Below are 22,003 nucleotides of genomic sequence, written 5' to 3' on the forward strand. Positions count from 1 at the left end.
TGGCTCAGAAGAAGCCAGGATGGTGAGGGCAAGACATATCAAAGAATCACACATTTTAAGAAGAGATGAGTAAGAACCTTAAGTCCTTTTGCTCTGTTGATAGCTCTGAGAGGCCTTAGGACCCTTAAGACCCTCAGAATCTTCACAACGGAGATAGCACTTGACCTAGAGAAAAGACAAATGGGAGGAGGCATGGTCAGATGCTATTCATTTGTTTTCATTTGTCACCATGGAGGTGACTCATATGTAACAGACCCTTTCTGATCAGACACAAAAGTCAGCAGTATTTCACTGGCTCGAGGCCAGTTAGTCAGACAACCACCATTTTTAATTGCCTACTATGTTCTAGGAACTGTGATAAGAGAAGAAAGGCAAAAAATTGAATAAAACCCCCAAAGATGAATTACCCCTACCACAATATTATACTCTTTTAGGGTTAGAATGGTTATTGGTTCACTGCTATCATCTCTAGGACAAGAGGCAAGGCAGAAAAATAGCCTGTTAGAAGAGGGCAACCATGCACCATTTCTGGTGGGTCTTTACATCCCAGTTAAACACAGATTCCTGGAAAATCCAAAAGCACCTGAATATTTATGAACCGTGCTCTTGTGTAACCTGTCATTAGAACAGAAAGAACATACTTAATGAATTTATGTTGTTCTGGGAGACAAAATGTTTTTTTTTTCATTGAGAAAATAAATAACCTTCACTCCCTCAATTGATATTGTTCTTCCTCAATGTAGTAATGGTCAGAGTTCACTCTGGATCGTTTCTTTGAGACTACAGCACTAGCAGAGACTAGTATCACCTAAAATACAAGACAATGAGGGTCTAAATTTAAAACTGTTTAGAGACTACGAGCTCTCGATCTTTTATAAAGAGGAACTCCTTTCTGTGTACTTAGTTCCTTGGGATCATGAGCAGGAGAGGGAGTGTTAATAACTAGGCTTGTAAATAGATGCTTCAAAGCAAAATGATGTGCTGCTGAAGGGCAGGACACAAGCTCCTCCCTACTGAAAATGCCTGCTGAAAAAGAGGACATGACCAGTAATCCATCAGGGCAGATTTTACAATCAGCTAGCTAGGAACTTCTGGGGGTAAAGCCAACACCAGAGAAGCCATCAACGTATATGTAGGAATAGAATCAAGAAAAGGCAAGGAGTAACATGAGGAAGCATGAGCCATTGCCAAACAAAGTGAAAAATGGGATACTTAAAGGTTGTCTTCAAGAATTATCTATCTCGGGCAGCTAGGTGGCGCAGTGGATAGAGCACTGGCCCTGGAGTCAGGAGGACCTGAGTTCAAATACAGCCTCAGACACTTAACACTTACTAGCTGTGTGACCCTGGGCACTTAACCCCAATTGCCTTAGCAAAAAAAAAAAAGAAAGAAAGAAAGAAGAATCATCTATCCCCAAAGTCTCATGGATACCTACCAAGGCAAGTGGACCCTATCCCTATAAACTTTAGTATTTCTAAAATATAAAGGAATGAGTACAATGTTTCAACCTCCAGAGTGACGATGGGATGGGTGCAGGTGGGCATGTGTGCATGCACACACACACACACACACACACACACACACACAGAGGCAGATGTGACAGGGTTACTTACTGAATCCCAAATGATACCAGAGAAACCCCTACAACCAGCATGTCCAACAAGTTGAAGTAGTTCCTACAGAATGCCCCTTTGTGAAGGAATGCTCCAAAGGTCGTCATCTACAAAGAGAATTATAAGTAATTTAGTGTCTCCCTCCTTCTCCAGGGGCACCTCTACTTGGGCTGTTTACAAGACCCTAAAGAGGATATGTGTGAATCATCTAGTAAACATTATTTACATGGTGAAGATATAAAACCAAAAGAAGTAAGGAGCTACTTAATTGACATCTTTGGATTGAAAGAATATGAGCACATGGATAGCCAAGTTAAGGTCCAACTAAAATTTTTTTAAAGAAACAATTTGTGTCTCTAAGTACAGGTGACTCCATTTTCATTAGCACCCTTATTTGGCATTTGTGAATAGCGTTCTTCTTGCAAGAGGACATTTAGTCGATCTTTGTTGTCTTACTTGCAGATAGTCTACCAAAATATGAGGGTGCTGGGTGCCAGTGACCCATGAGAAATGAATAAAAAACTGCCAAGTCCCCAAACAGCTCTCCCTTCAGGGAAGGAGAAGGAAAGCTGGTTCTGGCTTTCATTGTTGGCCACTGGCTCCACATCTCTAATTTCTCAAAATCCTCAGAAATCTCTTGTGCCCTTAAAGCCACCCTCCCTTACTCCCATAATCAAGGACATTCATGTATGACGTTTGATGATAACAAAATGAGTTTTACAAGCTTCATGACTCTGTATCACTGGGGATAAATGCACTCCCACACACATATTCAAAACCCTCCTGGTTCCATAATCCAACCAGGACTGGGGATTGTATCTACACAGCTTGACTGTGAAAATAAATCCAGAATAATATCAACTCAAGTCAAGGAGAAGGCTGGTGTTCACCAATTGCCCAAGAAAAACGAGTTCAAGTTTAGACAGGAGCTGCATATTTGGAAGGTAACCAGTCAGAGCCCTCCTTGGCTACTGGCCCCTTGGGATTCCTTGATTGGAGGCCCAACATAGAGTTCCACAGACCAAGCTCTAATTATAAAAAAAAAATTGTTCAATATTGACAGGTTATTGAAGAAGAGAGATATCTTTTGAGCAGTAAATAGTCATGTTTCCTACAAAGAAAAGTGGTAGAGTGAATACATTAAGCACAGGGCATACACATTTATATGGATGCCAGAGTTCCAGATCAAAAGAGCAAGTCCAGGGCTCCATCCCTGCAAGTGTGCCTCAGCCAGGAGTTGTAGGGTGGACTACCTGCTTACTCTCCTTCACTTTGCTGTCAGGAACCAGGTGCAGACACCTGCCTTTTGAGTCATTGTGAAGGAACTGACAAATGATGGTCGATTTTAAAATAACCTGGTTAAATGAGCACCAAGTAACTGTGTATACATAATAACTGAAAAAGTCTTAATACAGAACAAAATGGATTAATTGGAGCTTTTCGGTCTTCATTGCTGAGGATGAAGAGGCAATGGGGGAGAGAAGTTAAGCTCAGAGTAAAATCTGGATTGCTCTACATCCTCTCAAACACTTTACATCCCCATCTCCAAGCATATACAACCATTCTTGTCACTCTGAATGATGACCCTGAAGGACTGCCAGATTTCAGGTCTTTGGAGAAAGATGTCATTGGGCTCATTATATTACCTAGAGTAAGGTGAGGAAAGGGATGCAGCCCCTTGCAGAAGAGTGTTAACCAGTACAAGACATCTTTCCCTAACCAGCATGCTGTGGAACAGAGTCAAGTTCTATTTCACAAGTCATCTTGTAAACAGCCCAAGTTATAGATGTGATTGAGTACAAATAGAATATGCTTTTAAAGGGACACACACAAAAGAGACAAAAATGGCTTTTAAAAGCATGATTTGGTTAAAACTCAGAACTGCACAGTTTGTTTACTGATTCTCATGGAGGATGAAAGGCTTCAGCACTCAGGGAGCCACTAGCCTGAGGCTTGGTTCCTTCTAGAATGCCTAAAATGTCAAGAGCTAGAAGGAGGCATCAGACACATTTCAAACCAGCTCCAATAGCACGTTGCCCTAAGCTTGATGATGTGCTGCCTGCTGTCCAGTGGGTCATGGACACCTCCCAATTTTTCCACTGGAGGTCAAAAAGGGACCTTTGTGTGCGCTCCCCGGAGGGCATCCCTCACAATCAGTACACAAACTCCGTGGGGCAATGCCAACTTTTCAGTCATGCAAAGGCCAGACATTTAAGTTGTCTTATGTATGTTTATTCCTTGATGGGTTTTTAAATAAGCCCGCATTTAAAACAGACACAGAATATATTAGCACATCAATAAACCCAAGTTATCTTGCAAATCCTGTTGCAAGAAAATAGCAGTTTACTATTTGAGATCTCTGAAAATAGAATCCAGCAAGAGAAACGAGAAATTAAATGCTCCCCCCATAAAAGAAGATGCTTTCGTTTATGTGTGAGAGCAGGGTAGAAGAAAGCTCACACACAGTGAATTATATGTCAGCAGCTGACACAGTATAATTTTTTAAAGGAGCAAAATGAACGATCTCAATATCATAAAGCAAAGTAGCTCCTACATGCATTCAAAAAACTTTTTTTTAAATACAGCAAAAAATAAAATTGTTACAGAATATATCCTGGGACTAAAAAAAAAGTTTAACTTGAGCAGAGAAGTCAAAAAACAAAACCCCAAACAAAACAAAACACTTCAAGCGTCCTTCCTGGGCAGGTGACACCCAGGAATAAGTGTTCTCTAAACACACGGCTGCGTCAACCTGTTACCTTCAAAACGATCTCAAATGCAAAAGTACCAGTGAAGACATAATCTGCGTAACCTAGCATCTGGAAAGCAAGCACAAAATTGAAGCTATTATTGCGAAAGCTGCTTTGGCACATGCAAGGATCAATGAACATGCCTTTACCTTTAACAGGATTTCGACAGTAAAGATGGCTGTGAAAGCATAGTCAAAGTAACCCAGTATCTGCAAGGTACAACAGGCGGTAGAGTGAGGAAAACGGGCTGGCGTTAGTCCGAGCCCCGAACTGACTCCCCCACCCCACCCTGCATCCCCCCTCACACACTGCCCAGGCCCAGGCAGGGATGTTGTCACCTAATGACCCGGAGGTGAACATGCGCACGTGTGAACTGCTCTTCTCTAGCCACCTTTTCTGTCTGAGACCGGAGCATGATGCTTGGCCCTACCTGGGCCCAGCCTGCTAGAGCAAAGCAAAGGGCATAACTAGAGGCACTACCTGGAGGAAGCCTCCCCTGTTCTCATCCGCTCTTGGCTTCCCATGATGAGTGGGGCTGTAAAGTCTCCCCAGAATAACTACTCTCCTCATGACCCTGCTCTGACAGCGCTAAGGATGATGACGGTGTTCCCTTGCTGCCCCCCCCCCCTCCCCTCCACCAGGAGGTAGAAGACCAGTGATTTACACTGTCTAGGTTGTTCCATTAGCAAGAGGGTAAATGGTGCAGATACATCTACTGCCTGAAGGCTGGCAGCCCTGTCTGCATTTCCTGCACCTCCCTGGGCTACAATGGAAGCAAGGAATAAGGAAGCTATTTCTTCAGATGGTGACCATTCCTGTACTCTTATAGGAAGATATGGAAACCTTTTAGGACCCAAGAATACTCCTGTGTTCAATAACACACAAGATCAGAAAATCTTCACTTGCCCAATAATTGAAATATTTCTATTTTCACTCATGGGACACTGTACGAATTTCTTGGTCTACTAATCCCAGAAAATCACAGAGCTAGAGGGGGCATTAAAGATAATGTTCTCCAGCCCCCCCAGGTCACAGAACTGTAACTGAGAAGTGACATAACTTGCCAGAGGTCACAAGGAAAATCCATTATGATAAGAAACTAAGTCTCCTGGTTTGCCAGTTCAATGCTCTTTCTGTGACACAAAAATGTGTTCACTTTATAGAGCAATATCGTTATTATGATCCAGCCCAGGGCAACTCCTTGCCATTCATGTTAAAATAAAGCAAGGCCAATATTTAAATCAAGATTTTCAATAAGAGGAACTGACGGGGGCGGGGTAGGGGGCAGGAATATGGAGTTTGGTTCTTCTCTTAGAAGTCATGTTATTGACGCTGGGTTTTTAAATCCCCTTTAGTCATTTGGAAGCTTGTGTCCTTGTGGGTCAGGCTGCACAAAGTATGTTGAAGTGTACCTGAACGTATCTCCCCATGATCCCCTATTTCACACCAGTATCAGAGGGCAGTGATAAGCCCAAGAAGAAAAGGGATGGCCAAGAACAAGGGTTTGTGACTGGCTGGAGCTGAGACCCCCAAGAGTGAGGAATCCTGGAGCTCCGGGATTCAATTCATGCTCCATTTTCTACCTTTTCACTGGCTGTGATACTTTCCAAGGTCCTGCATTCACAGGACTTGTAAGACCTGTAGAGCCCAGCAGTGTCAGCAGGCAGAAAAGACATTCCCTAAGTGCAGCTTGAGATGAGGGCACACCAAGGGACTCCCCAAGCTTCCCACTGCCCCCACAGAAGGTTGGAGCCTGGTGAGCCTGGCAAACACAACACTCTTTTGTTCATACTAGATGTGTGCACAGAAGTAATTTATTTAATTGTACATGTATTTTATGTGAATAAATATGGCTCAATAGAATTTTTTCTAAATACTATAATTCTTCCAAACAATGAAGTATAATCAGGTTCCAGCCCAGAGATCAAGATCTTTACATCAACAGCAATGTACCATATTTGTTCTTTTTTTAAAAGTGATTTTTATCTCCCTCACAACAGACAGGGTATCCTATGAGTCTGATAAAGTGGATAATATTCCAAATTTCAAAACCAAGGTCTTTGGGATAGCCAGAAAAATGTCACATAGTCACAGTATTTCTGTCTGTGAATTCAGGGGCAACACTGATCTGAAGCCTGTTCTAACTCCAAATCTCTAAAAATCTGATATATTAAAAGAGGTGCCAACCAGGTCAGAGTGGCAAGGACCCCATGACACAATGACCAGCATGGGTGTCTATTTTCATAAAAATCAGAAAGTGAACCCTAATACTGGTGGCAGGGGTGCTCAGTGCAAGGTGGGCAGAGGAAGGCTGACGGGTTATAAAGCAGACTACACATACACACACACACACACACACACACATACACACACTATACACCCTCTTTTATATGAAGAGGTATGTTCGTATATGTCCAAAGTCTTGGCTCAACTGAAAAGCTAAAGAAGGATTAGTCAGGGCAGGACTGATTTCCAGTACAAAGGTTTTTTTCCAGCACATTAAAAAAATGCACCCGTGGAACACCAGTTCTTTGTGATCTAGCACAACCCAAGTGTGTAGGAAACACACCCTCAGTGGTGGGCAAAAGAGATTACAGGGGCTCACTTCCTTGGGAATGACAATTACAGAATGGACCCGAGGAACCTAAGGCCCTCATTTCCTAACAGAGTCAATGTGCCCCATGTCAATGGTGCCCAACAGAACTCCAAGACCCGAAGAGCATAGCAAGGCTGGAGCTCCCTGGAGACCTACAGTTAGACTTCTTGGCACAGCACACACTGAACTGAGTGAAGGGTAACATCTTCCTGCTCTTGCCTTCCACTGCCTGAAAGATTTAGAGAGGGGGTCACCAAAAGGCTGGCACTGGGAGCGGGGAAAGAGAGAGATAAGGCAAGGAGCCTGGGTAACTTGTGGTTTGGGAAAGCACTTGGCCGACTCAATCTGTCAAGTTGAGAAAGAAACTTCTATACATGTTTATGAAATGCAAACTCAGTGGCATATGTGTGCCATCCTTGCCAAACTCTTAGATCATATGGCATAGATTGTGTATAAACAATTTATGGTGTAAAAGGTTTTCCAAAATAAGCTAATCTTTTGGGAAAATCAAAATACAGATTCAGGTTTTCCCTTCAAGCTCTAAATAATACTTTGCCAGACTGAGGATTCCAGTCAGCATAAAGAATGCATTTCAACACTACTACAAGCCTCAAACATATTTTAATTCTTCTACATCAAAAGGGTGCAGAGAAAATGGAATGTGAATTGTTGTAGCACCCCTACGCTGAAACAACCCCACACAGTCTGGCCAAATGAGAAGAAAATGATACCAGGCTGAAAGCCCCCGGATTCACATATAGAGAGTTAGCCCACAAACTTGCTGGCTTACGACATTCCGAAAGGAGTGACTTCGGATGGGGTCTTCAGCGGCCAGCGAAGCACTGCTGAGCATGATGAAGACAAGGATGAGGTTGGTAAAGATGTGGTGATTGATCAGTCTGTGGCAGCCCACTCGAATTCTGAGGAAGAAAACACAACACTCATTTCAGATGCCATCTCAGAGGACTGAGGTATCATTTACAAGTCAGAGATATTTCTATACAGTTCTAAATGATGGGTAAACAAGTTGTTATTCTCACTTTCAGAAAAGAGACAACAAATTTAAAGCAATGATCCAAAATCCTGTACCTTGCTGAAATGCAGTTGTGTCAACCATGGCTTGCAACAACTAATAGAGATTCTGCTTTAAATGTTTTTTTGTGGTCATGGGATTTGACTTGCCAGAGAAGTCTTACTCAGAGAATGGGGATGATTCTGAGTTCTTGACGCTGATTCCAGCAGAATAGATGGTAGAGAAGGGTCCAGAATGGGCCTTTGCTAAAGCTTGGAGAGGCTCAACCCCTAAAGGTTTGCCCCTGAAAGATGGATTCTCTGGTCAAGGCAATCCATGAAACAAAGACTCTGAGCCCCGTATGGCAGCCTGCTGCTGCTGCCATGACCGGGTGAAGAACCAGGCAGAGAGAATGAAGAATTACACAGTTGATCGAATTCTGGGCCCCTAAACCAAAGTCTCTGGTCTGATGACTAGTGAACTGACCCATTCCTTGAGAAGTAGCCCCTCTCCAGACTAAAACGTTATCCCACACTTCCATGCCCCAACAAGGGGCATTTCCCAAGGACTCTATAGGGCACTGTGCGTCTCCCTTCCTAATGCTTGCTTTAAAAAAAAGATGTAACAAGTGCTGTGCGCTGCTTTCAGAACCTTCCTGCTTATCTCTCTTTCCTTGCAAACTCCCTGCTTGTGTATGTTTCCAAGGCCCTCTTTTTCATCACTGTTATTAACCAAGCCCTTCTCTCCCTACTTCCAGTCAGACATCAAACAAAAATCAAGCCAAATGAATCCATGCAGCAGCCTTGTCCAAAGCAGCATGATTCTTTGGCACCATCACTTCTCTGTCAGGAGAGAGGGAAGATGTGTCATCCTAGCTTCTCTGGAGACAAGGCAGGTCATTACACTGATCAGTGATCTGAAGTCTTTCAAATGTTTTTCTTTACAATATTCTTATCCTTCTATGATTGATTCTCCTAGTTCTGCTCACTTCCCTCTGCATCAGTTCCTGCTCCTCAGGATTCTCTGGTATTATTTTTCTTCAGGTGCAACACTGCATCTCATTCATGTACTATAATTTGTTCAGCCACTTGTCACCCCCTTAGATTCCAGTTCTTCTCCATCCCCTTTATGCCCCTCTTCACAATCAGGATATTTATTTTCTTTCTGTCTATTCCTGTTTCACTATACTCCTTCCTATCTCAACTTGTTTCCCCGTGAGCTGGGCATATTTGGACACCAAACAGGCATGTATGTATGCAGGTTCTGAAGGGACACATTTCTTCCCCCTTTAGGTTAGCACTAAATCTTCATGCAGTCCTACTCCAATTGCTAAAATAAATTTGCCTTTCTAGGTGTTTCTAGACTGTTGGTTTAAATCCTAAAGTTTCTATTTCGCTTTCTTTTTTTTCGATCAGAAATGCTTGAACATCATATATCCCATTAAAGATCTATTTGATACTCAGTGTTGAAGGGTGAATTCTTCTTGGTTGTAAGCTCATCTGGAATACTATATTAGAAGATCTCCTTTTCTCCCTGTATTAGTGTCTAGGCTTGTATGTTCTTTCTATCTTCACTGTGCCTTTTGGCTTAGTAGATCTGGGTAGTTTTTACATGTACTTCTTTGAAATACAATGTTCAGGGTTTCTTTTTTTTTAATCATGGTTTTACATCCTCTCTCTTTGACCAGCTTTGCAGATCAGCAGTTTTTTGCATAAGACATCTTACATTTTCTTCTGTTTTTTAGTATTTTTGTTTCGTTCTAATATTACTTCCTATATCATGGAATTAAGTATTTGCTTGATCTAGACTTTTCTTCAGGGTTTCTGTTACTCACATTAAATTTCCTGCTTTCTTGTGTACTTGGTGCAGTGCTTTGAACCATTTAATAAATGCTTCATTTATTCATTCACTTCTAAGATGTTCATTATTCTCCTTTTAATTTTCCTCAAGAGCTTTTTATTTCATTTATTATCTTGTTTCGTTTCTTCTAAGTATTCATGTCCTTATGGAAAATTCTGTTTGCATTTGTTATGGAGTTAGATTTATAGTTGTTTTTTGAAGTTGGGTGTTTTCTTGCAGTGATGCATTTCTCTGGCTTTAGTTCCTGGACTAGCACTTTGTGCCAAGGCCAAGTTCTATGCACTTTTGCATGGCATAGCCTGCCTGCCTGACCTCACTCTTGGCATTCAAGATTCCTTATCTCAACTTCCCGGGTTCAGGTCTCCCCTGGATGGTGCCTGGCAGAGAGTGTTAGAGACCACAGAGTAACTGGGCCTAGGATTTTCTGCTCTGATCACTACCATTCCCAAGGACTTGGAAAATCCCTATCCTGGTTATTGGGTTGAAACAGCTTTCTGGGGAACCCTCCACTCCTGTTGCCTCTGAACAAAGGTCTTTCCAGGCTCCACTATTCTGCAGACAGCTATATGGCACAGCAGATAGAATGTTAGACCTGGAGTTAGGAAGTCTTAGACTCACATCAGATACTAGCTGTGTGATTCTGGGTAAGTCACTTACCTCATCTGCCTCTGTTTCTTCATCTATAAAATAGGGATAATAAAAACACCTATCTCCCAGGGTTGTTGTAAAGATCAAGTGAGAAAATATTTGTCAAGTCCATCACATCTCTGTATACTCTCTGGTGATGGCTACTTCTCCTGGGACTTGTGCCTAACTTGCAACACTGACTTATAAGGAAAACTATACAATGAAGACAGCAGAAAAGGAATATTTACGGATTTGTTTTGCTAAAAATGAAGAAAGCGCTCCCTTCTGGAATGGGGATGATCTTCTCCTTCATATTTAACTCTGAAATTCTACGAGGGCGAGGGCCAGCAGGAACCTCTGGTTCATCTTCTTCTTCCTCTTCCTCTTCACCTACTTTGAATAAAAATGTCTTTATAGGCATGAAATAAAAGACTATACTTTCAATAAAAATAATAAAGAAAACAAATGTGAAACGTAAAACACATACCCATGTAGCACACCCAAACCCTTATATTCACCCTCATTATACATTATGAATACTTCCTAGGCTATGGAAGAACAGGAAAATATTTAGGTATAAGAACAAGGCTCCTTTAGCATCTCATTCTACGACATGACTGCATCTACCTGCAGTCTTCATCTCCCTTTGCAGGGGACACCTTTTCCTCCTAGCTGCTTATGACCAATGGCTTTGTTTTCCAAGGAGAAGCTGGGAGGCTACTCTTCCCCTGCTCTACAACAGAAGCTGATAGGAGGAATGCCAAAACTCTGAGAGTGTGCACTCGATACCCTTCCTCCCAAGGTCCCTGTTGGGTAGACAAAGTCCTATTCCAGTGGTTCCATGTGGAATGAAGATGCTGCTGGACTCTGAAAGGTCATTTCCACAAAGTGGGGCTCTCACTGGTCCTATGCTACTGGCAAGACTAGGGGATAAGGCTGCATGTGCTGTCTGAGCCCCAGCTTAGCTATGGTGGGAAAGGCTTTTTCCCAGAAGGCTGATCACTAGTTGCTGCCCCTTTTTGCTACAACTGTTTATAAAGCACTCTACTAAGCATAAAACTCCAGTCCTGCACCAGTGGAAGGGGTACCCCCACAATGAAAGCATATCTCTTTCAAAGAATCTAAAGTCAGGGGATCAAACCACTGGCAGAGAGTGTTAGAGACCACAGAGTAAATGGGCCTAGGATTTTCTGCTCTGATCACTACCATCCCCAAGGACTTGGAAAGTCCTTTCACTTTTCCATTTAAGGGCAAGTGTATGGACCCAAGAGAAAACAAAAAGAAAATGACTCCTTTCCTTAGACTAGAAGGTTAGACTAGAAGGCTAAGAGGAAATGACAAGACATCTTGAGTGGATGCTTCTTCTACCATTGCTCTGAATGGCTGGTAGAGCCCCAACCTGTTTCCTAACAGTAAAGTCTATGGCCAAACACAGGCTGCTTTTCAGTCACACAGATAATAACCCCCATCCAACATCAAAGGGGTGCTGGGTGCTTTCCCAACAAGAATTATTCACCCCGACTGGCCACTTGTAAGATGGTTGATCCGAGCCAGAACTAAGGTCTGTGCTCAAGGAAAACAGGGAAGTTAACTGGTCTCTAAAGGGGATGAAGACAACAGTACTACACTAGATGAGCTGAATGTCCACAGAAAATGGTAAGTCCACAGTAAATCTGAGCGCTTCCTCAGGAATCTACCTGAACCTTAGGATTTACAAAATAAAGACATACATCTCTGGGGCCAACACCATACCTGGGACATCACAAGGTGGGTAGGGGTCCTTGTCTTCATCTTCTCCTCTATAATCATCGATTATAACCTGCAGCAACGGAAGGAGGTCTAGCATGAGGAGAAGCAGCCTTATGTTGAATGCATCACAGAACAACCACATGTCCTATCTGACCTGAGTGAGACTAAAGGCCTTCCCAGGGAATATAAAGACAGGAAAGCCAGAACACTCAAGTAATCTTTGCATCCGTGACAAAAAACAGGTGAGAACAAAAGAGGAAGAGATGTAACTCTATAAAGTTATGCTCAACTGGGAGCCATTAAGTAGAATGACTGAGCGTCCCTGATGAGCACAGCCCATTTGAGCCCACTCATTTCTTCTTAGGAGCCCTCAGGAATTAATGAATGGTTCTCATCTCCCACCCTTTCTTCAAGCTGCTGAGGCTCTGCCTCCACAATGCAGTAGATCTAGGCTGGCAATTCTTCCCTCATTCCCTTCAGAGTGATCATGACCAGTTCGATCACCCATTGCTGGGCACCATGGAAATCACACAGTCAGTGAGGATCTACTGCATGCCCTGATTTATCAAGGCTTCACTGCACTTTGGCACTTCGACCACAGACAATGGTGGTGTGACCAACAGAGCCCACCATAAATGGACCTGCAGGCCACTTACAGCACAGTATGCCATAATGGAACAGAAAGGAACACTCTGGAACAAACACCTTGTGATCACTGTTGGCCATTGGGTTGACTTCTGGCTTGTCATTCTTTTTATTCTCCAGACTCTCCTTTCTACAAAAAGAAAACACAAACAAATGTCAAAAATAATGCCAATCACTCTGAACTGATGATGCTTCCCTGAAAGACAGGATTAGAAACATTTACCATGAAAAAATAGCATTGCTCTACCCAAGTACTTTCCATTAGTCTCTATGTGCTAAATTCATTAAGGATATCTTACTGAAATTCTCGCCCCAAAGACCATATCATCTATCACATAATTTACTTTATGATACTAAAACTAATTACATCAATTCTTTAAACACAAGAATATTTCTAATCCCAATCTCAAATTTGGAGGCAATGGAACCAAAATGTTTGGCTTCAGGTTAAGATCCCGGCTTTTTTAGTCCTGATTTCCAATTATGCCACAGTTGAGGTGGATGCCTTTTGAACTCACTGCATTGCAGGGCCCGGTAACTGGGGTTTTTCCATGCCTTACATCAAATGGTCAGACCTCCTGAGCTTTCAGCTAGGATTCAGTGGCAGCCCTTGGAGGTCACCTATTTTAACCCCTCCTTTGACAGATGAGGAAACAAGCCCACAGAGCTGGGGGCCTTCGTTAGATTCACTCAGATTGGCTGCCTCTCCCCTGTACCCAGAGCTCTAGACTGGACTCCATTTACCTGGCAGTCTTCTTCCTTTCCTTTTCCTCTGCTTCCTCTTTCTGGGCAGTATTCAGACTTTCAGCATCAGCCAAATTGTCCACAGCAATGGCCAAGAAAACATTCAACAGAATATCTAATCCAAATCATTTTAAGGATACAACATACACTTTCAATTTGGTTTGATCTTTGTTCTTGTGGAAATAATCAATGGAAAAAGCATGCCAACCCTGTTCCCAGGCAGGTGTCACATCTGATGTCTAGACACGGTACCAGATGACTTTGGAAAGTTAGAGAAGCCACAAGGATATAGAAAAAGAGACAAAATGCCAATCTGATGTTAACCTTTTTTTTGGACTGAATCCGTGATTTCAACAGTGAAGAAATTTCCTAGACCATGGTGAGAGGAAAATGGTTTTAGAAGGTCGTCTGTGGCACGAAGAGGTTAAGGGCCTCCCACAGTGTGTGTCAAAGGCATGACCTAAGACAGGTCTTCCTGAGTCTTGGGCCAGGGCCAGCTTTCTCTCTACCGTGTCATACTTTCCATGTAAAGGCTGTACAAAAATTGAGGCTATCTCCTGGGAAATGTGTGTGTGTGTGTGTGTGTATAAAAATATGCACATACACAAATATATGCACACATATATGAAACATAAATTACACACATCTAAGATGTGACTAGTAACATTACTGCTTAGCAAACGTGGTCTGGGTATATATAGCTATATGAATCCCACCTTTCCAAGTAATCCTCCAGGAGGCTGTCTACTTATTTTACACAGAGGCTGGGCCTACTGTTCACAGCTGTAAATCATATTTGGAAAACACAAGTGAGCAAGCCTGAGCACTCTTCAGAAAGTCATCCATAGTGTACTCCAAGTTTTCTCCTTTGGAGGTGCACGTGATTTTCAAGACAAGTCAGAAGTTACATAAGTCAAATCTAGCGAACTAGGACCACCAAACTAACCACTTTTCCCTTTTCCTCCTTTTTTAAAAAGCCCAACATAAAGGAACAAGATGGCTTTTTCTTGATAGGAGCATTGAAGGCAATTTCAAACTGAGTGTCTACTCTTTTGAGCAATGACAGACTCTTTAGAACAGGCAGATGGGCCTCTCCCAGGAAGAGACACCGGGGGTTAGTAAATAGCCAGTTCCCAAATGTCTCCCTTCTCTTCCTCCTCCATGTGCTCTCCATCCATTCTCTAAGGTGGAGGTGAAGAAGGTATGGGAAGTGTGGGAGATAGCCAACGCAAAGACATGGAGATGGAAGATGAGTACAGTATATGAGGAACAGAGAGAAGGCGAGTTGGGCTGGACCTCAGACTGTAGACTATAAGGCAGGAAATATAGATTGGAAACAGGTATTTGTGTACATGTTGTCTCTCCTCATAGAGTATAAGCTCTTTGAGGGTAGGGATTATTTAACTTTTTTCTCTTCGCATCTCTGGTGTCTCACACTGACATATAGTGGACAATTCACTGAAATGTTGGTCGATTGAGAGTAATTGCTATTATGTTATATAGACAGTTAATATGCCATGTTTCTGCCCATGACCTATATATGCGATTACTGCACACAACTCTTTTACATGTTCTATGTACCATCTATCACACAAGGCTTGTATTTTTTATTTTATACATACAACATTGTCACTGATGCTGGGATTGTGTGGAATGAATTATAGTGCTTTGGTGTACTGTGGTTAGCTATGTGACATTCTCATGTACATGTAACTGCATTATTTTAACATCTTTTAAGGAGACTGGCTATATTAATTATATGACCATGTTTTCTATTAATTTCTTTAATTGTGTGATATACTAAGTTCTGTATGCTGTGCTACATATACAGAGATATCTTGATGGCTCCCAGTCTGATAGAGACTGCAGATTCTTCACTAGAGGAGGAAGTAGAGCAGCACTTAGCAGAGTGTCTGGCATCCAGTTAAGTGTTTAATAAATGCTTGTTGACTTGACTTGGCATAATTTGTCCCATTACTATGGCAAAAAAATCTTTTAGTTCTGAGTCCAGAGGCACAGTAGTATGAAAACGCCTGAGGTGCAGAATTCTTCCTTTTTAAAAGAAGCTACTATATGGCATCTACTGCATCTCAGGCTATCTTGAGTCATCTTGACTCAAATTTGTCTTGCCACTGGACTTTGATGACTCCAGAAGACGGAGTGATACTGATGACTTTGTACAACTCTGCCTTACTTAAATCCAATTCCTGAGCAAGTCAAGACATCACCCTGTGATGTCATTGGCCCTCTTTGAAAATGAAGGATGAACAACATCTATGGGACTCTCATACAAAGGTCTTTGGACAAGATTCCAACGGTAGAAACTCCATATAGAGTTGGTGGAATCCACCATCCCAAACAGGGTCACCTTCATGCATTCTCTTAGAGCACATCCCCAACTTCCAAGAAGTTCCCTCCACACCTCCAACTCTCCCTTTTCTCTCTTTTCCTACCAAGGCTCAGCCCAGGCACCACCTCCTCCAGCAGCCCTTCCCTCACCTCTCCAGAAGAAAACATTTTCTCCCTCCTCCACAAACCTTGGAGCTGTTGTCTGATCACTTCTTTGTCCTCAGCATTTCCTGTGCTGTTCTATACTTCTCTGGGTACATATAAAAATGTCCAAAACCTCATCCCAAAAGAGGTCTGGATGATGTCATCTTGTTCTGGGACTCTTGGGGTCTAATAAAGTACCTTGCATACATTGGTTGAATTTTCTGCAATCATTCTTGAAGCATGAAGGGTGGAGCAGAAGTAGTTCCTGCTTTGAATTAAGAGGATCTGGGTTCAGATTCCAGCTTTCTCACTAACTGGTTTTGTTACCTTGGACAAATGACTTGAATTCTCAATAACCCCTATGTGTAAAATGGGAACAATCACGACACTATTGACCTCAGAGGCCTGCTGCTAGGGTCCTAAGAGATGATGTACGAAGAGTATTTTCTAATCCATAAACTGCCACATAAAATGAGCCCAATATTCTTACCACAGTTTCTTGAGCAAGTAAACCATATTATTTTTTTAGTGAGGCAATTGGGGTTAAGTGACTTGCCCAGGGTCACACAGCTAGTAAGTGTTAAGTTTCTGAGGCCGGATTTGAACTCAGGTACTCCTGACTCCAGGGCCGGTGCTGAGCAAGTAAACCATATTTTAATATTTTATTTTGGCTTTGAAAAAGTCTTTTGTATGGCTTCACACAAAACTTATTTAAAATATTGATTTGCCATAGGATTGAGAGAAATATTTTGTCCTGGATAGGAAATATGCTTAGAGACAGGAAACAAAAGGAAGGTTTAAACAGACATTTCTCTAGATGGAGAAATCATAACGATGCATAATCAATATTTTTATGGCATTTTTATCAACAATCTAGAAGAGAAAATCCATGGTTGAAACTTTCCAACCATCAAATGATAGCCACCTGGCTGGTAATCTCGAGCATGGGCTAGCTTCAAGTAATACATTTAGGAGACAATCATCCTAACCCTACTTATGAGATGATGGGCCTTACACTGTCAGCTATAACCCAGGAAGTGCGGAGCATCATCAAGAGAGATAGCAAAAAACAAACCAAAAAAACTATCCTTGAACAAAAATAGGGTATATGTATACCTAGGGACTGTTCACAGTTCTGGCCACTGTTATGCAAAAAATACATAACTGAGCTATAGGATATTTGGAGGAAGGCAACTAAAAGACCTAGGAAATGGAGGAAATTTCTTGGTAGGAGAGTCCTTATTAGGACTGACTTCAGTCAGGAAATATGAGGTCTAAGAGGTGGCAAAATAGTAGAATTCAAGGGTATGCCTTGAAGATGGAAAAGGGTTAGTTTTAGAATAAAGTGATACAGCCATTGTAAGGACTCAGAATTTATCACCAAAATATGAATTATGAAATATAAATAGGTTCAGGAAGGACTAAGAGAAAATTGAGGATGGCATCTCCTCATTCGAATTCTCTGTAATATCAAACTTGGGTTCTTACTAGCTGAGTGACCCTGGGTAAGTCACTTAACCTTCATTGCCCCACAAAAAAAAAAATCAAGCTTGGGTTGAGGTTATAGTAAACAACCATACCCTTCTACAAACACTGTTTGATGTCTCCGTCAGATGTAGAACATGGGCTAGGGAGACACCACTGGTTTTACCCACATATCATATGGCAGCTTTAATTCTGAAAAGTCTATTGGGAATTAAAATGAATAAAGTACTTCCCAAAACAAAGTGAAAGAGCTGATCAAAGTAATAACCTATTAATATGCCATCACAACCTTACTGCTCTTGGTCATCACTGAAGGATACAATTCCCACAAATAAAGAGGATGATGAAGTATATACAGACTATCATTCCTGAAGAAGACGGGCCCCCATAAGCCATAATTCCATCATACATGACAGCATTCCAGTCTTCACCTGTAAGAATCTAAGATGCAAATGTTAGTTGTCACTGCTAGAAGAGAACCAAGATCTTTTTTATTATTTTACAAATATTTTGACTCCTAAAAATATTCACAGGATACCTGAATATGCCCCAAACTTTTCCACTACATTTAATATTAGATGAATCTATCCAATTCATACATTGGATGTAAAACAGAAACAGAGCTTCATCTCTGTACACTTTCTCATACAATGTATTTCCATTGCCCCATGCATGTTTATAGAACCCTAACAGGCATAGATGACACGGCTCACATTTTCCAATTCAGTCTCCTCTCATTCAGAATCCTTAGGGCTAAGTCAAACCATTACAAAATGAATTCAGATAAGCATTGACAGTGATAAAATAAAATCTCTACTGGTTCTTTCCCTTCCACTCAGCTGACTAACTTTACCAGATGGAGAGATGCTATTTTAGCTGTCCAGCGTGCTGTTTAGATGACCCTTTCTGTTAAAGCATCTTCTAAGCAAGAGAGAGATTATGATCTGTAACCACACCAATGCAATCACAAATGGGTTAAATATTGAAGTTATTTAGATTACCACAGGCCAAGTCAGACCAAGATTAAAAGAAAATGGGGGTGGGGAGAGAAAATAGGGAATAGTCAATGAAGAATTTTCATTAAAATATAAAAACATCAGCCACAGTGGAAATGTCTTCAGGGTACAGATGCTTGAGTCATTAGGAGCACCACTGCTAACGCTCAGGTCTGACAACAGAGTCCTTGGGCTGACAGATGTTTTAAGTTGGCCTCTTGGTCTTAGCCAAAGGGATTTTGCTTAGGCTGTATTAAGAAGGTGGTTCTGAAGAGCTCCTAAGAATGATCTTTTTGAGCCTCCTTCCGAGTATACCAGGGCGGTTAGGCAGAGCTGTGGGTAGAGTGCAGGTCCTCATCTTTCTGAATGCAAATCCGATCTCAGGCACTTCCTAGCTGTGTGACCCTGGGCAAGTCACTTAAACCTGTTTAAACTCAGTTTCCTCATTTTTAAAATGAGCTGGAGAAGGAAATGCAAACCACTCCACTTCTTTGCCAAGAAAACCCCAAATGGGGTCATGAAGAGTCAGAAATGGCTGAGCAACAACTCCCTATACACCTCCCCATATTTATTCTAACTAGAGAAAAATAATCTTGCTCTGGACGGTAGATTCCTCTCTGCATAGCCAAGAGGCCTTGCTTAATAGTATCTAGTGCTTTATATGAATCACAGAATGTGAAGGGCTCAAAGACAATTTCCTATCCAATCTGTAGGACTGTTGTCAATACAGGTTTGACAGATGGCGATCCGTCGTCCTCTGATTTAATACCTCTAGTGGCAGGGAGCTAATTCCCTCTGGAGACAGTCTGTTCCATTTCTGGAACAACTCCAGTCATTGAGATTTTTCTAATCATGACATAATTTCACAGGATCACATGATCACACATCTAAAGTTGGAAGGGACTACAAAGCCCACCTAAGTCTAACCTCTTCTTTTGGCAGATGGGGAGACTAAGGCCAGAGGTGGTGCTGACTTGCCAAGAATCCCCCATGAAGCACGAGTCCGAGGCAGGACCTGCACCACATTGCCTGCACCCATACCCAGCCCCAGACCCTCCTGCTGCCCTGGCCTTCTCCTCAGTTAAAGCCCTCCGGGAGCCAGAGACCATCACCACAGCTCCCAGAAATGCCCTCCAGTCCACTCCTCATCAGGCTCAGAAGCAGATTTCTACAAGTTACATTAGTGAGAATCACCATGGCAGAGGAGACAGGGAGCTGGTGAGGGAGTTAGAAGATGCCGGTTCAAGGCCCAGCTCTGACACAAACTAACTGAGAGACCCAGGCGAGTTGTTTAATTCCTCACTGTCTCTGGCAATTCTCTAAGACTATAAATAACAACACAGATGCCAAAAGGAATTGGTGGGAGGCGGTTCTTCATTGGGAATCCTCTGTACCAATGAAATCAGAGGTCCAGCATCCCCTGTAACAGATGGAAATCTGACATAATAGAGTTCATTAAAACTCACCAACCCGGGGCAGCTAGGTGGTACAGTGGATAGAGCACCGGCCCTCGAGTCAGGAGGACCTGAGTTCAAAACCAGCCTCAGACACTTGACACTTACTAGCTGTGTGACCCTGGGCAAGTCACTTAACCCCCATTGCCTCACCAAAAACAAAACAAAACAAAACAAAAAAACAAAACAAAACAACAACCCACAGAACTTTCAGCAGATTGTGGCAAATGTGTGGAAGGCACAGGGGAGCAGAGTTAGGCAGACTACATGAAAATTTAGCTATTAGAACTGTCCAGTATGGAAACAGCTGCCTCAGGAAGTGACTGACTCTCCTTCTCTGGAGGATAAGGTCCAAATGGAGGGGGGGGAGCCACCGTCAGAGATCTTGGTGGGGCGAAGGGACTGTTCAGGATTCCTGAAAAGCTGATGCCTCGGGCCCCTTCCAAGTTCTGAAGTCCTCTGATTCTGCAGAGTGACTGAACTGCAAAGGACTTCAGATGTTACGGAAGTACAACTATCTGATTTTTACAGAGGAGGAAAGTGATTTGGAGAAATGGCATTATAAGTTTATACAGTGAGGTAGCAACAGAGGGAAGATGAAACCCCACTCTCCTGACTTTTTATTGCTTCTTCACCTGATGCCAGCCTTAGGAACAGAGCAGGGAAGGGCATCGATGCCACATAACCTGACTTTCTAGCATGATCTAATGAATGCCACACATGCTCAGCTGCACAAATGCAGCTGCACTGGCCGGACAGAAAAGAAGACACTGGCACTTGCTTACTTTAGTGTCAGAGCTCAGATAAAAGCACAGCTCCTTCTCTTCCATGCCTTGCAGGCAAGTCTAACATCACCCTTCCAAAGGCAATCTGCTTGGAAATGAGTTGTCCAGGCACACTGCTTTGTATCATTCTACTTGAATTGGGAGATGAGCAGAGAGCAGGCACCATATTTCAGGAAGATGATGTTATCCAGCACTTCAGAAGGAATGAACTTTCTCCTCATTTGTTTTGCATTAACATCTCTAATGATCGAAATAAGGCAATGACTAAATCAAGTTTAATGACGAAGGCTAAATTTAATGGCAAACATGAAAGCGGCATCACACAGAGAAATGGAATAAGATGTACAACAAAAGAATTCCAGGATATAGGTGCACCAGGGCAGTAACTTATGCATAGAGGGACAGTTTTAAAAGGAGCAGAACAACCATAATTGTCTTCTGAAGAAACAAGATGGCCGTGCCCTCTGAGGGGCCTCAGGCCTGCTCTCTCACCTGGATGGCCTCTGAAGAGGAGGAGCTCCCCTGTAGCTGCTGACCCAGGAACCTCTGAGACCGTTGCTACAGCCTCTTAAGCAGTAGCCCTGGCTCTGCCACCCCTCCACTCCATCCTCCCAGAGCTGTTCACTTGATTTTATGTATGTATGTATGTATGTATGTATGTATGTATGTATGTATTTTTAGTGAGGCAATTGGGGTTAAGTGACTTGCCCAGGGTCACACAGCTAGTAACTATTAAGTGTCTGAGGCTGGTTTTGAACTCAGGTCCTCCTGAATCCAAGGCCAGTACTCTATTCACTGCGCCACCTAGCTGCCCCTACTTGATATTTCTTAAACGTAGGTCTGGTTCATTCGGGTCCCTACAAAAACATCTCGGAGGGCTCTCCTACTATCTCTAGGATAAACTCCTTGGTCTGAAAGACCTCCACAATTTGGTTACCACAGAACATTTCCAGTCTTAGTGCATATTACTCACCTTTATGTATTTTCTGAGCTAGTTAAATGGGCCTGACAGCTGTTCCCCTCCCATGACAGTCCATCTACCTCCTTGACCCCTAAGTGGTTTTCCACTCCTCACCGTGGCTGCTCCCAAAGGCTGGGTGTCTTGGGCCCTCCTCTTTCCTTCTAATTTACTCTTTCTGTGTCAGTAACCTCATCTGTTCCTGTGGGTTCAGCTACCCCCTCTATAGAGATGCCT

The 22,003-nt window shown here is 42.5% G+C and overlaps 1 protein-coding gene across 9 annotated transcripts in view; it reads right to left on the reverse strand.

Annotated features, from left to right (window-relative positions):
* CACNA1D (calcium voltage-gated channel subunit alpha1 D) overlaps positions 1–22,003 on the reverse strand; it is a 355,589-nt gene that overhangs the window by 98,017 nt on the left and 235,569 nt on the right. For all 9 annotated transcript variants that reach the window (XM_043981543.1, XM_043981522.1, XM_043981527.1 and 6 more), the window contains 9 exons: positions 17,895–18,015; positions 13,597–13,711; positions 12,913–12,982; positions 12,211–12,277; positions 10,707–10,851; positions 7,750–7,879; positions 4,513–4,572; positions 1,614–1,720; positions 78–165 (listed from right to left, as the gene is read on the reverse strand). In XM_043981543.1, the coding sequence (XP_043837478.1) occupies positions 78–165; positions 1,614–1,720; positions 4,513–4,572; positions 7,750–7,879; positions 10,707–10,851; positions 12,211–12,277; positions 12,913–12,982; positions 13,597–13,711; positions 17,895–18,015 (903 nt within the window). The remainder of the gene's footprint in view (positions 1–77; positions 166–1,613; positions 1,721–4,512; positions 4,573–7,749; positions 7,880–10,706; positions 10,852–12,210; positions 12,278–12,912; positions 12,983–13,596; positions 13,712–17,894; positions 18,016–22,003) is intronic.

The sequence above is a fragment of the Dromiciops gliroides genome, chromosome 1 (genome assembly GCF_019393635.1).
Source record: "Dromiciops gliroides isolate mDroGli1 chromosome 1, mDroGli1.pri, whole genome shotgun sequence".
In the NCBI taxonomy this organism is placed as follows: Eukaryota; Metazoa; Chordata; class Mammalia; order Microbiotheria; family Microbiotheriidae; genus Dromiciops; species Dromiciops gliroides.